At 43.5% G+C, this 15,219-nt stretch overlaps 1 protein-coding gene across 3 annotated transcripts in view; it reads left to right on the top strand.

The window, feature by feature from the left end:
* CARD11 (caspase recruitment domain family member 11) overlaps window positions 1-15,219 on the top strand; it is a 167,208-nt gene that overhangs the window by 41,878 nt on the left and 110,111 nt on the right. For all 3 annotated transcript variants that reach the window (XM_083153447.1, XM_083153448.1, XM_083153446.1), the window contains exon 6: window positions 14,254-14,406. In XM_083153447.1, coding sequence (XP_083009573.1) covers window positions 14,254-14,406 — 153 coding nt within the window. The remainder of the gene's footprint in view (window positions 1-14,253; window positions 14,407-15,219) is intronic.

The raw sequence follows: 15,219 nt of genomic DNA, 5'->3' as shown, positions 1-15,219 counted from the left end.
TATGGTGTGTGGCCTTATGTGTAATTGGCATTACGGCGTGTGGCTTTATGTGTAATGGGTATTACGGAGTTTGCTAAAATGTGTAATGGGCATTACTGTGTATGGTCTAAAGTGTAATACCACACCCCTTTTTGTGATGCCACGCCTCCTTCCCATGAGGCCACGCCCCTTCCCATGAGGCCACGCCCCCTTTTTGCCGCGCGGCTACGCCGCGCAAAGGTTCCCCTACTATTATGTCTACATCTGGGACCACCCATTACCATAATTCTAGATTCGCCTATGCATAAGAAGTGGGATGCAAGACTCTGCAGGTTTTTAAAGGTCATGGGAGGGATTCTGACAGGGAGGGCTTGGAATACGTATAATAAGCGTGGAAGGACGTTCATCTTCAAAACGTTAGCTCTTCCTGTCCACGAGATATGGATTCTGGTCCAGCTCTTCATGTCATTTACGATCTCATTCAGTAATCTAGGATAGTTGGCATCATATAGTTTATGATAATTTTTTGTAATATTAATGCCCAAATATCTTAGATAACTGTTTCTCCACTTACATGAGAAGGTGGAGGCCAGGTTTTCCTTTAAGCTAGAAGGAAGGTGGATGTCCAGGATTTCGGTTTTTGCTGAATTTATCTTAAAGTTCGAGATTTCCCCAAATTCTAAGGCAGTCTCGAACACTTTATTCACTGACTTCAGTGGGTCCGATAACGTCAACAAGATATCATCCGCGTATAACGTGATCTTGTATTCTTCTGAACCAATCCTGATACCTCCAATTTCCTTTTCGTTTCTAATTTTGGCCGCCAGCGGTTCAATCATGAGTGCGAAGATCATGGGCGACAATGGACACCCTTGTCTAGTACCGTTATTAATTCTAAAGGGAGATGATCTGTTGCCGTTTATCGACACCGCCGCCATAGGATTTTTGGTACTTATGTAATATCTGGACTCCCGTTTTTCTTATGAGACCGTGTCCCCTCGCGGGGCTCGCTGCGCTCGCCACGCTTTGGGCGCGGTGGCTCGCTGCGCTCGCCACACTATATAAAATCAACTCCATGCGTAGTTGGATAGTAGGGGTATGAAAAAATGGGGTGCATTTAACATGGGAGTCCAGATAATACATAAGTACCAGATTTTTATATAATGCTTGTATTCCCTGTAAAAAACGCCCGCGAATTCCAAATCTAGGGAGCAGCAGGTCCATATACCTCCATGATACCCTATCAAAGGCCTTCTCGGCGTCTAGACCCATGACAAGGGCTGGGGTTTGTGTTGTATTAATAGCTGAAATGGTATCCACTACTCGCCTAATATTTTCAAAGGCTTGTCTATTAGAGATAAACCCCACCTGATCTGGGTGCACTAGTGAGTCTATGACTTTAGCCAACCGATTTGCCATAACTTTGGCAAAAAGTTTAAGGTCGGTATTAAGCAGAGAGATAGGACGGTAGTTGCTGCATAGTGTGGGGTCCCGGTCTGGCTTAGGGATCACTATTATTTCGGCGAGTGTTGTCGCCTGATCCAAGGGGTGTCCCTCTAAGATCGAATCAAAGAACATTTTAATCTGTGGGGCCAAGATTTTACAAATTTTTTTATAATATATGGCTGAAAATCCATCGGGGCCAGGGGCCGAAGCATTTTTTAGTGTTTTAATGGTGGCTTCAATTTCCATTAGCGAAATTGGAGCCTCTAAAATTTCAATTTGGGACTCCGTTAAGGTCGGTAAATTGCAAGACCCCATAAACTCCTTAAATCTCTCTTCTGTTTCTGCTTTACTAAGTTCATTGGGGATATTATATAAATTATAATAATAATCTCTAAATATCTGCGATGGCATGGTAGATTTCTATAAAAATGGGAAAACCAATGGGTCCACACTTTGGCAAATCATTAGATCTGATCGCAGTACAAATTTGTTCTGAAAATGGGCAAAACCATGTGCACTGCAGGTGGGGCAGATGTAACATGTGCAGAGAGAGTTAAATTTGGGTGGGGTGTGTTGAAACTGAAATCTTAATTGCAGTGTTATAATAATGCAACCAGTATTTACCCTGCACAGAAACAAAATAACTCACTCAAATCTAACTCTCTCTATAGATGTTACATCTGCCCCACCTGCAGTGCACACGGTTTTGCCCATTTTCCAAACAAATTTGTACTGCCATCAGATCTGAATAAGGGCCTTTATGGGATTTAAAGACTTTATTGTGAAGTAGAGCAATAATATATGGAAGCACAGGCATTTTAAGTGAGGAGGAAACCCGTGTACAGCCTCCTCCTATGCGGACCACCACCTCTCTGCCGGCAGCCATGCAATGCTATAGTGTCTGAGCTCTACAGGGCTCAGACGCTAAAGTGCAAATCTCTGCTGCTGCTGTCATGGGTGCAGCATGTGTGGTGTGGGCCCCCTGGACTCAGGGCCTGTGTACACTGCAAACACTGCACCCAAGACTTCTGTAGAATGCAGTGATAGGGCTGACCATGGAAGAGAAACCCTTCATGAATTTTCTGTAATATTTCTAGAATTTCAGTAAAACGCTGAATTCATCAGAGTGTTGTAGAGTGAGTCAAAGTAAGAACAGCTTGAATCTTTTCAGGTCCTTTTGTTACATGGATCTCAATATTATGTACCCCAAGGATGGGACAGAGATCTTCTTAACCCCTTCCCGACATTTGACGTACATTTACGTCATGGTCAGGAAGCACTTCCCGACACATGGCGTAAATGTACGTCATGGATTTAAACTGTCACCGCGTCTATAGACGCGGTGACAGTTTCAACATGTCTGCTGTCCCTGACAGCAGACATGTCCGTGCATGCCCCGGGGGGGCTGCGATGCCGCCCCCCCGTCGGCGATCGCTGTGATTGGCTGTTCAGTGTGAACAGCCATTCACAGCGTTTTCCTGTGTCACCGGCGAATAACGTTCGCCGGTGACACGGGATCAGAGGTGATTGGTGCTGTAAAGTACAGCACCAATCACCGCGGGGTGTAAGGGTGACACTGGTGTCACCCCACCTCACCCCGCCCGCCCCCAAAGGCCGTGATTGGTCCGTCGGACCGACGGACCAATCACAGCCAAGGAGGGAGATTTAAACTAACGGTGACTGCACTGCAGACGCCATTCCGGTCTGGAAAGCGTGCAGTGCGGTCACCGTACCCCCCTGCCGCCATACTGACCAGAAATACTTGCTGCAATACTTACCTGATCGCTGCTGATTACTTCCTGGATCCTGTGCAATAATTGTGCCATACTGTGATATTGTGCTGCTGCACTGTATTAGGTATTAGCTAGATAGATAGAGAGATAGATAGAGATAGATAGAGAGATAGATAGAGAGAGATAGAGAGAGATAGAGAGAGAGAGATAGAGAGAGATAGAGAGAGATAGAGAGAGATAGAGAGAGAGATAGTGTCAGAGAGTGCTATATTTTGTGCTGCTGCAGTGTGATATAGTTATAGATAGAGAGAGAGAGATAGAGAGAGAGAGATAGAGAGAGAGGCCTACTGACAGAGTGCTATATTTTGTGCTGCTGCAGTGTGATAGTTATAGAGAGATAGAGAGAGATAGAGAGAGAGATAGAGAGAGATAGAGAGAGATAGTGACAGATTGTGCTATATATTTTTTATATAACTGACTGCTGCCCCCTCCTTTTGTGCTGATCAGTATAAATTAACTGATCAGTAACTTTTTGGGGGCGCAGGTTTTTTTTTATATATAGATATACCTGTGAGTGCTGCTGCTGCAGTGTCATAGAGTGTTAGATAGTGTTAGATAGTGAGAGATAGAGAGATAGAGAGAGATAGTGATAGAGAGTGTTAAATTTTGTGTCTGCTGTCCCCGCCTTTTGTGCTGATCACTATATCTGAGGTGATCAGCAACTTTTTTGGGGGTACAGAGGTTTTTTTTTTTTTATATATACCTGTCAGTTGCACCAAAGGTTGTGCACCTGCTGCACCTCACTGGTAATCAGTGTCGCATCACTGATCACCTTTTTTTTTTGTGTGTGTGCTGTGGGGTATTTTTTTAATTTTTTTTTTTACACACACTGTGATTTTGTGGGTGTCCTGTGGCCGCTGTGCGCTGATCAGTGACGTACATCACTGATCATCTCTTTCGGCACAGGGTTGATCTATTTTTTTTTTTTTTTTGATCAAATTCCTGTTGCCTTTGAGCGCTGTTCAGTGACAGACGTTACTGACCAACATCTGTGCTCAATTTTTGGCGCAGGACCTTTTTTTTTTTTAACCCCTTTTTTTTTTTTTTTAACCCCTTCATTTTTTTTTTTTTTAACCCCTTCATTTTTTTTTTTTTTATTGGTATAAAGCATTTTTTTTTTTTCTGCACCACATACACACTACACAATACATACCACCCGGATTGAAATAAAGTTTGTGCCCCCCCCTACACTATACACGTGTTGAAACATTTCACTACCGGTAACACAAAAATAAAAATGGCATCCCAAATGTCCTCCCAAATGTCCTCCCAAATGTCCTCCCAATCATCCAGGAGAATGTATTCAGTGGAGGAGGCATATGCCATGCTTGCTTCTGACTCTGACACAGGCAGTGATGCAAGCGGGGAATTTGAAGGATTTGCCTTAAGCTCCTCTTCCTCCTCTGCTGATGAGGGACCCCCTCAAAGACGCCCCCGTAGATCAGCTGAGATTCCCCCCCCAATAATTGATCTAGTATGGACCCCACCACCAGACAATTTTGAGCCCCAGGTTCCTGAGTTTTTGGGCATGCCAGGAATCCAATTTGATTCCACAGGTCTCAGAGAAATTGACTTTTTCAAATTATTTTTCTCTGATGATTTTATAAATTTAATGGTGGACCAAACTAATTTATATGCCCAGCAGTTTATTGCTCAAAACCCCACGTCATCATTTGCTAGGTGGACCCCTGTAGATGCAGTAGAGATGATGACGTTTTGGGGTCTGGTGTTTCATATGGGCATAGTAAAAAAGCCAGAAATTAGGCAATATTGGAGTACAGATGTTCTGTACAGTACTCCATTTTACCGTATGGCCATGCCCCGGACTCGATTTGAGACAATTCTTAAATTCATACATTACACCGATAATGCACAGTGCCCACCCAGAGATGATCCCACCTTTGACCGGCTATTCAAAGTCAGGCCGGTCATTGATCATTTCAGTGCCAAATTTGAAGAGGTGTACATCCCTGAAAAATTTATTTGTATCGACGAGTCCCTTATACATTTTAAAGGAAGGGTTAAATTCCGCCAGTACCTTCCCAGTAAGAGGGCAAGGTATGGCATAAAAATGTATAAGCTGTGTGAAAGCACCTCAGGGTACACCCACAGGTTTAGGGTTTATGAAGGGAAGGATTCAAGAATTCAACCGCCAGAATGCCCCCCCTCCCTCGTAGGTGTTAGTGGGAAAATTGTCTGGGATTTAGTGCACCCCTTCCTGGATAAAGGTTATCACCTCTATGTGGATAACTTTTACACTAGCATCCCCCTGTTTAAGGCCCTTGGTTCAAGAGGTACAGCAGCTTGCGGTACTGTGCGCAAGAACCAAAGAGGCCTCCCAAAAACGCACATTGCCCAAGTAATGAGAAGGGGTGAAAGCAGGGGAATATGCACCGAAAATATGTTGTTGGTCAAATATAAGGACAAGAGGGATGTCCTTATACTGACAACAATTCACGGAGACAGTACCACCTCCGTCCCTGTACGAGGTACCAGTACCCACACCTCAAAACCTAATTGTATCCTGGATTACAATAGGTACATGGGCGGAGTGGATCTTTCAGATCAGGTACTGAAGCCGTACAGTGCCCTGCGGAAAACAAAAATCTGGTACAAGAAGGTGGCCGTGTATATCATCCAGATGGCACTGTATAACGCTTACGTGCTATTCCGTTCTACCGGCCAGAGGGGGACATTTATGCACTTTCAAGAGGAAGTCATAAAGGGCCTAATATTTGGGAACCAGCAGGCAGAGGGCCCCAGTACTTCTAGTACTGGCCCCCGTATTGTACCAGGGCAGCATTTTCCTGATGAAATCCCCTCCACTGGAAAAAAGGGCAGGACACAAAAAAGGTGCAAAGTTTGCTATAAAAAGGGAATAAGAAAGCAAACTATTTTCCAGTGTGACACTTGCCCCGACAAACCCGGTCTATGTATAAAGGAGTGTTTTAAATTATACCACACATCTATGGAATATTAGGTTCATAATTTCACCGTGCTTCGGGGGTCTTGCTAATGCCACATAGCACCCACCATTCATTCCACCAGAATCTGAGCCGCAAAATCCAAAAATCACTCCTTCCCTTCTGAGTCCTGCCATGCACCCAACTGGTATTTTTTGGTCACATGTGAGGCATTGCCGTACTCGGGAGATATTGGGGCACAGATTTTGGGGTGCTTTTTCTCCTTCATACCTTCTGAAAATGAAAAATTTTGAGCCAGAACTGCATTTTTGTGTAAAAAATGTAATTTTTCTTTTTCACTGCCCACTTGTATCAAAATTGGTGAAACCCCTGGGGGTTTTAAATGTACACTATACCCCTAGATGAATTCCCTGAGGGGTGTAGTTTTCAAAATGGGGTGACTTGTGGGGGGGTTCCACTGTATTGGTGCTTGGGGGGTCTTGCTAATGCGACATAGCACCCACCAAAATTCCACCAGAATCTGAGCCGCAAAATCCAAAAATCACTCCTTCCGTTCTGAGTCCTGCCATGCACCCAACTGGTATTTTTTGGTCACATGTGAGGCATTGCCGTACTCGGAAGAAATTGGGGCACATATTTTGGGGTGCTTTTTCTCCTTCATACCTTCTGAAAATGAAAAATTGTGAGCCAGAACTGCATTTTTGTGTAAAAAAATGTAATTTTTCATTTTCACTGCCCACTTGTATCAAAATTGGTGAAACCCCTGGGGGTTTGAAATGTACACTATACCCCTAGATGAATTCCCTGAGGGGTGTACTTTGCAAAATGGGGTGACTTGTGGGGGGGTTCCACTGTATTGGTGCAACATAGCACCCACCATTCATTCCACCAGAATCTGTGCTGCAAAATCCAAAAATCACTCCTTCCCTTCTGAGTCCTGCCATGCACCCAACTGGTATTTTTTGGTCACATGTGAGGCATTGCCGTACTCGGGAGAAATTGGGGCACAGATTTTGGGGTGCTTTTTCTCCTTCATACCTTCTGAAAATGAAAAATTTTGAGCCAGAACTGCATTTTTGTGTAAAAAAATGTAATTTTTCATTTTCACTGCCCACTTGTATCAAAATTGGTGAAACCCCTGGGGGTTTGAAATGTACACTATACCCCTAGATGAATTCCCTGAGGGGTGTAGTTTGCAAAATGGGGTGACTTGTGGGGGGGTTCCACTGTATTGGTGCTTGGGGGGTCTTGCTAATGCGACATAGCACCCACCAAAATTCCACCAGAATCTGAGCTGCAAAATCCAAAAATCACTCCTTCCCTTTTGAGTCCTGCCATGCACCCAACTGGTATTTTTTGGTCACATGTGAGGCATTGCCGTACTCGGGAGAAATTGGGGCACAGATTTTGGGGTGCTTTTTCTCCTTCATACCTTCTGAAAATGACAAATTTGGAGCCAGAACTGCATTTTTGTGTAAAAAAAATAATTTTTCATTTTCACTGCCCAGTTGTACCACAATTGGTGAAACTTCTGGGGGTTTGAAATGTACACTATACCCCTAGCTGAATTCCCTGAGGGGTGTAGTTTGCAAAATGGGGTCACTTGTGGGGGGGTTCCTAACTTTTAGCATGTTATGGTGCCTAGAAACCTACATGGTGCCTAAAAAATAATCTCATAAAAAGGAGGCTCCAAAATCAAGTAGGTGCTCCTTCTATTATGAAGCCTGTGGTTTGGTCACCGTGCACACTAGGGCCACATATAGGATATTTATGAAAACAAAAGAATTGGGGGAATCAATTTTTAGTCACATTTCTCTAGTAAAATGTACTGTGTTCCTTATAAAAATGTATTAAAATTGCAAATCTGCAAAAAAAAAGAAATTTTGAAATTTCACCTACACTTTGTTTTAATTCCTGTGAAACACCTAAAGGGTTAACAAACTTCCAAAATGCTGTTTTGAATACTGTGAGGGGTGCAGTTTTTGAAATGGCATCATTTATGGGGGTGTCTCACATACAAGTCCCTCAAAGTCACATCAGAACTGAACTGGTCCCTAAAAAAATCAGTGTTTGAAATTTTCTTGAAAATTTGAGAATTTGCTATTCATATTGTAAGCCTCCTAGTGTCCCAAAAAATTAAAAGGAAGTTGAAATAATGATGTCAACATAAAGTAGACATATGGTCTATGTTAGTTATTCACTATTTTGAGTGGTAAGATTATTTGTCTCACAAGCAGAAAATTTAACATTTTGCAAATCGCTAAATTTTCCATTTTTTCACGATATTTTGGTATTTTTCACAAAAAAACACAGACTGTATCGACGAAAATTTACCACTAACTTGAAGTACAATGTGTCACGAAAAAACAATCTCAAAATCACTGGGATAAGTAAAAGCAAAAAAAAGTTATCCCCACTTAAGTGAGACATGTCAGAATTGAAAAAAAGGGCTCTGTCAGGAAGGCAAAAACAGGCTCTGTCAGGAAGGGGTTAAATTCACACTTTTCTAATGTGCAATTTAATTGATGATCCCGTAATCTTTGAAGAATTGACATGATGATGGTGGTCCTGTAATTTTTCAGAATATCATCAAGGTATACAACTACCAAGCAGTACAGATAGCCACAAAAGCTCTCATTCATGAATTGTTGGAAGACAGCATGTGTGTGACTGATGCCAAAAAGCAGTACCAGATAATAAAGGCCGTCTTCCTCTCACCCCCAGCTCAAGTACAAATTAAGTTCTAGTCTCAACGAAGATCCAGTTTAGAAAACATGGTGGCTCTCGATTTTTGACTGTCGGATCACTCAAGCCTGGGTAATCCATACGAGGATGAAGTGCCCCATTCTTCTTTTTAACAAACTGGCTGGAGTGGTGGAAGGTCTGATGAGACCCTTCTGTAAATTCTATTTGATATATTCAGTCATAGCACTGTCTCTGGGAGAGATGGGATATGTACGCCTTGAAGGTGGAACGTTCACCAGAATCAGATTGATAGGACAATCCCAGTCCTGATGGGGAGGGGGGGGGTCTATTCCAGATAATTCTTTAGACTCGGTGGAGTGAAGAGGAACCACTTTCTGAAGACAAAACTTAAAACAGGAAGGGCTCCAGGAGAGATCATTTGCATGTAATTCCAATACACCTGAGAATTGTGTTCCTGAAGCCAAGAAGGCGAAAACTAAGGGATATGAGGCTTTGGGAATCGCCAAGATGTAATTCTCCAACAGGGAGAGTATAAGGGGTAGTCTGGGAATTAACTAATCTTTCAGGAATAAAACTTCTGTCCACTGCAGAGAGATGTACAGTAGAGCTCGAGGAAGGAACAAAGTTCTTATCTAATGGTTAGTTGCAAAGGTGGATGTGATTACATTTCCAGACCATCTGGAAGAATGATTTGTACATGATTAACTGAATGTCCATTCAGTCCTAATTTGGCTTCTCGGGGTCCAATTAAAACGGGGTTTAACGGACGACAAGGACAAGAGGCAAATAGATTACCTGAATCCCCACAATATAGACAAAGATTCAGATACCATCTTCTAATTGGCTTTTGAGCTCTTCTGCAGAGGATTGATCTCCTGGTCGGCCCTAATTACAGTATCTGTTGAGCTCTGCTGCAGAGGACTGGTCCATAGTTGGGAAGATGGAGGCACCTGGTGGGGATCCACGGTGCCGATCACACCACCTGAAGTAGAGATGTAGCACACTCCATTACTGAGAGGAAGCTGGAGCTGACGGGCAGCACAGCCGCCCACCCAATGAACGAATGGGACCATAAGTGGCAGGGACTGCCTGGAAGGGTAAACTTGCCCATCGTGACATACTCACTGTCCCACCCTCTGTCTGCCCAGCACCCTTCCCATCTGACCATCATATGACTCCCCCCTCCTACTGCCCAGCATCTTACTCACTGCCGAGAACCTGGTAGCTTTCCCATTTATCTGCCCAAAATATCCCTCTAAACTTTTTATCACTGTACCCCATCTATCTTATCTATACTCCATCCTTATTCCACAATTTTCCAACAATATCCACTTTTGCTGCATTCACCTTCTGTTCTTGAGAACCACGGATTATTTGGCTCCTCTCTAATCTGGCCTTTTTAGCAGACTTGCACTGTCGGGGTGCAGTAGATCTCTAACTGCCGGCTGCTTCTCAACCCTGCAGGCTTTCCAGTGTAGGTATGTGCAAGTTTATTTAGGTGGCTGCTTTTGGCTAGGGAGGGCTCTCGCTGCGGGAAGTAAGCTGTCCCTCAGTCTCACTGCAGGGGCAAATGCAGGATTTTCAGAAGGGGGTTTCCAGAGAGGGGCGGAGCAAAGCACGGAGATGGACACTTAGGTGACCCAGTATATGCCGGGTCAGTTAAAGTATTATAGATAGACCAAATGTATATAAATAATAATAATACACACACATATATATATATATATATATATATATATATATATATATATATACATAACAGCAGTGTAGACCCCTGGGCATAGCAATGTATTGGGGCTCCTACCTATCCTCCAGCGGTAGGGGCGGGGGGTGCTATGAGTGAAAGCTTTGATGTCCTGTAGGTGGTAGGGGGGATTATATCAACCGCTCAGCATGTAGCAGTAGCACACGCAGGGGGGGTTTCTGAGTACCCAGAAACCCCCCTAGTAGTCTAAGGGCCCTAGGCTGAAAGCTGAGGGTCCCCTCTTTTCATTGGTACAAGAATTTTAAAAATCAGCCCTTGGGAACCGGAGATATCTGACTTCAAAGCAGTGCTCCCCATCCAAGCCTGTTAATTGCTCTTCTCAGTCAGATATTTCAGGTTGTCTCTGACTTAGAGTTTTTCTGAGGGTATATTCCAAAATCTGGGACTCTCCCCCTTTGATGGACACTAGTAGCTTGTCTCTACTGTACCCAGAACCAGAGATATCAGCCTTCTAGCAGCTGGTTACTGCTCCAGCTCCACACACCTGGTATGTAGTTTTATATTCTCGTTGGCAGATTGCTCTGCCTCCTGAACTCTGATCCCCTAGTCCCCAATACCATTTGGTAGGTGAGATTCTCTAGTTTTTAATTCCATTAAAATCTAATAAATCAATTTCTGGGAACTGGAGATATCTGCAGTCAAGCAAGCTGTCCTGCCTCCAGAAAATTATGTATAATAAGCCCACTCCACTATACACCTCTCCTCTGCATATTAAACATCCTCTACCACCCTGGAAGTTATGTATCAGGGCCCCTTCATTCAGGCCAATGCCCCCTTCTCCCACCATCTGTGCAGTAAAGGGGTAATTAGTGGAAATTACTGATCCAGGCCCTACATGCTGAGTGGTTGATATAATACCCCCTACCACCCGGGGGACATCAAAGCTTCCCCCACCCCTACCGCTGGAGGATCCGTAGGTGTCCCAATACATTGCTATGCCCAGGGGTCTACACGGCTGTTGACGCCCCTGTATGTATTAATATATATGTATGTGTGTATATATATATTATTATTATTATACATTTGGTCTATCTATAATACTTTAACTGACCCGCATATACTGGGTCACCTAAGTGTCCATCTGCGTGCTTTGCTCTGCCCCTCTGGAAACCCCCTTCAGAAAATCCTGCGTTTGCCACTGTGTAGGGCCTGGATCAGTAATTTCCACTAATTACCCCTTTACTGCACAGATGGTGGGAGAAGGGGGCATTGGGCTGAATGAAGGGGTCCTGATACATAACTTCCAGGGTGGTAGAGGATGTTTAATACGCAGATGAGGGGTGTATAGTGGAGTGGGCTTATTATTCATAATTTTCTGGTGGGAGGACAGCTTGCTTGACTGCAGATATCTCCAGTTCCCGTAACTAACTTTTAAATTTTTTATGGAATTAAAAACTAGAGATTCCCACCTACCAAATGGTACTCAGCTTTTGGAATATACCCTCAGAAAAACTCGAAGTCAGACAGAACCTGAAATATCTGACTGGGAAGAGCAATTAACAGGCTTGGATGGGGTCCACTGCTTTGAAGTCAGATATCTCTGGTTTCCCTGGGCTGATTTTTAAAATTCTTGTACCCATGGAAAGAGGGGACCCTCAGCTTTCAGTCTGGTGGGGTTTCTGGGTACTCAAAAACCCACCCTGCATGCGCCACTGCATTGAACACCTCTCTGTCAGCAGCTGGCTTTTCTCTGCTGCGTACCGGCTACTGTTATTACCAGTATCAGTATTCTGTTCTGTAACCTGTATGACATTTTATTTGGTCACTGAATTAATCAGTGGCTTGTATGCCCTTTATAGTATACTGTACATATCCCATATATTTTGCAATTGTACAGAAATCGTTTTTAAAGGGGACACTATCTAGAAATTGTAAAAGTTGTGTGATGGGGTGAGATGAGAGGGGGCGAGGAGGGGATGGGGAAGAGGAGGCAGATCTCCATCTCTTGGTTTTGGCTGCCCCCTGCTTTTCATGTCCCCGGGTGCTCCTGGTCTACATCACCAGGTGCCCACTGCCTCTGGTCTCCATGTTCCATGTTCTAGTCCGCTCCTGCTCTTCATCTCCTGGTGCCAGTCACCCCTGCTCTCCATGTCTCCGGCCATCACTGCCACACAAGCGTGTTCCCGGGGACTTATTTTGCAAAACTGGTTCCCCGGTCTACAAATTTGGGTAAAATAGGGTAAAATCTAGGGTAATGGTAGGTGGAACTAGTTCACTAGGGCCCTGTACCATAATTCCAACAGAATAGCTTGCTAGATCACTCATGTCAGTATAGGAGGCAGACAGCGTTGTGTCACTGATGAGCTGTAGTCACCTTCCTCTTCCTTAGGTCCCAACGGCTTCCTTTTCTGGTGTGGCGTATGTGATGTTAGGGGAAATTAGTTCCTCTAAGTCTCCAGTACACTTTAAGCCCTGCTAACATTTATAAAACTGTACGTCTCAATCGCAATTGCGACTGTGCAACTTGTGCGATAGTGCGACTGTGTTTTAAGCGATTTTCACAAATGGGCAGTAACTCAACACAAGGAACACTAACATTATATTATACTCAGGGGTATATTTACTAAAGGTTCTAAAAATGAAAAGAGGGGATTTTGCCCATAGCAATCAGATTTTGTCTATCATTTCTCAACATCCCCTCTTTTAATTTTTAGAACCTTTAGTAACTTTACCCCTGAGTATAATATAATGTCAGTGTTCCTGGGGTTGAGTGACTGCCCATTTGCGAAAATCGCTTAAAGCACAGTCGCACAAGTTGCACAGCCGCAATTGTGATTGAGATGTACAGTTTCAGAAATGTTCTGGAAATATACAGTACTGAGCGATCCTGGGTGGTGGTTATTCAGATACACAGAAATGATCTGCTTTATGGACATATTATGGGCTGTTGCAAACAAAGATGCATAATTGCTCACTTTGGAAGCCAACCGCAGATGAATAATCTGCACCTGCCATAAGTCTGGTGCAGTGCTCAATTGTGTGACTAATGGTGGCACCAATAGATGCATCACACCATATTTCAGCACTTGCCTGGCCAGTCTTCCACATTCAGATGCCCGCTTGTATACCACCGCAGGATAGGCTGCAGCAACTGCAGCAATAGATGCTAAAGGGGTCGCGGCAGCATTGGGGGACTCAGAATCAGGCCCTAAAAGCCAATATACTTTCTGCAAGAAAACAAACAATTATAAACACAGGATTAACTGAATGTGCTGTCTGTTCTAAACCAAGTGCATATTCTACCAATATGGGGATGTGGACAGGATGACATACTCTAGTCTTATGTGTGTGTTTTTTTACCATACAGTACATTATGCAATATGTAGATAACCCCACACTGTGGTATTCTGGTAGACAAAGTGCCTTCTTTCAACCCTCCCTAAGGTCTACTATCTCAGGCCAGTTGGTATACAGCATGCTATAATTATGCCTACACTCTTGTGTCTACACAGTTTATATAATTTTGTTTACTGTATTATGTTCTGTATGGCATTAATTACATTTTTTATGTCTCATAAATAAATGCTAACAATAATAATATTGTTGAACACCAAATCATAATTTAAATAATAGCAGTAGAACATTTTCTCTGCAGATTTACACACTACTGTAGCTCTATTTTTTTGTTTTATCATTGTAGGGTGGAGGCCGCAGTTTACCTGATTCAGACAAAGCCATAGTTGATATTCTCGAACATGATCGGAAGGAAGCCCTAGAAGACCGCCATGAGTTGGTAAATAGAATATTTAATCTTCAAGAAGAGATACGCCAAGCTGAAGATTTGAGGGACAAGGTGAGTGACCCTAACCCAAACACAAACCACTAGCCAAAAGACAAATCACACAGTTGTGTCTGTTAATACTTGTAAAATAGATTTGACCTATCAATAATTACAGATGTGTACTCCTACATCTATGCTCAATATGTCAAGCAGCGCAAGATGTGAGCCTCCCATGCAAGTCTACTAATGGCATCTTTTTTTAACAAAATTGTGTCTTAGACACCACATAGGACACACGGACTGTAGGAGACAGACTGTGCTGGTTAATTTAATAGATGACACTTGTATATTCTGAATATGTGTAAGGAGCAGAACAGAACTTATATTAGAAAACCTGCTGTGTAGCACTTCATATACTGTACTGATTCAGTCACACAGATATACCGTATTTGCCGGTGTATAAGACGACTAGGCGTATAAGACGACCCCCCAACATTTCCACTCAAAATGTAGAGTTTGTTATATACTCGCCATATAAGACTACCCCCTCTTCCGCACACCTCCCTGTCACTAGCAGCTGTCTGGTCCCTTGAGTGGTGGGTTTTGCTGGGGCAGGACAAACCTATCAGGGCAGGTTTGTCCTGCCCCAGCATAACCCACCACATAAAGTTTTAATACCCCCTCATCTGCAGCTTCCCTGCAGTGATGCCGCTGTCCTCATTAAAGGGTACCTCGGTATTCATTAAAGGGTACCTCTCCTCGGCCCCCCCCCCCCTTCTTATGCATAGGTACCGTACCTTAATAATAAAAGATAGAAGTACGGTATTTGTCTGCATCAGTGTTTTCTTCAGCCTAACGGCCTGTCTGATTGCGCATTTGATGTCG

The sequence above is a fragment of the Crinia signifera genome, chromosome 7 (assembly GCF_055691185.1).
Source record: "Crinia signifera chromosome 7, ASM5569118v1, whole genome shotgun sequence".
In the NCBI taxonomy this organism is placed as follows: domain Eukaryota; kingdom Metazoa; phylum Chordata; class Amphibia; order Anura; family Myobatrachidae; genus Crinia; species Crinia signifera.
The sequence above is the reverse complement of the archived record's forward strand: the minus strand, read 5'-3'. Positions and strand labels throughout refer to the sequence as shown.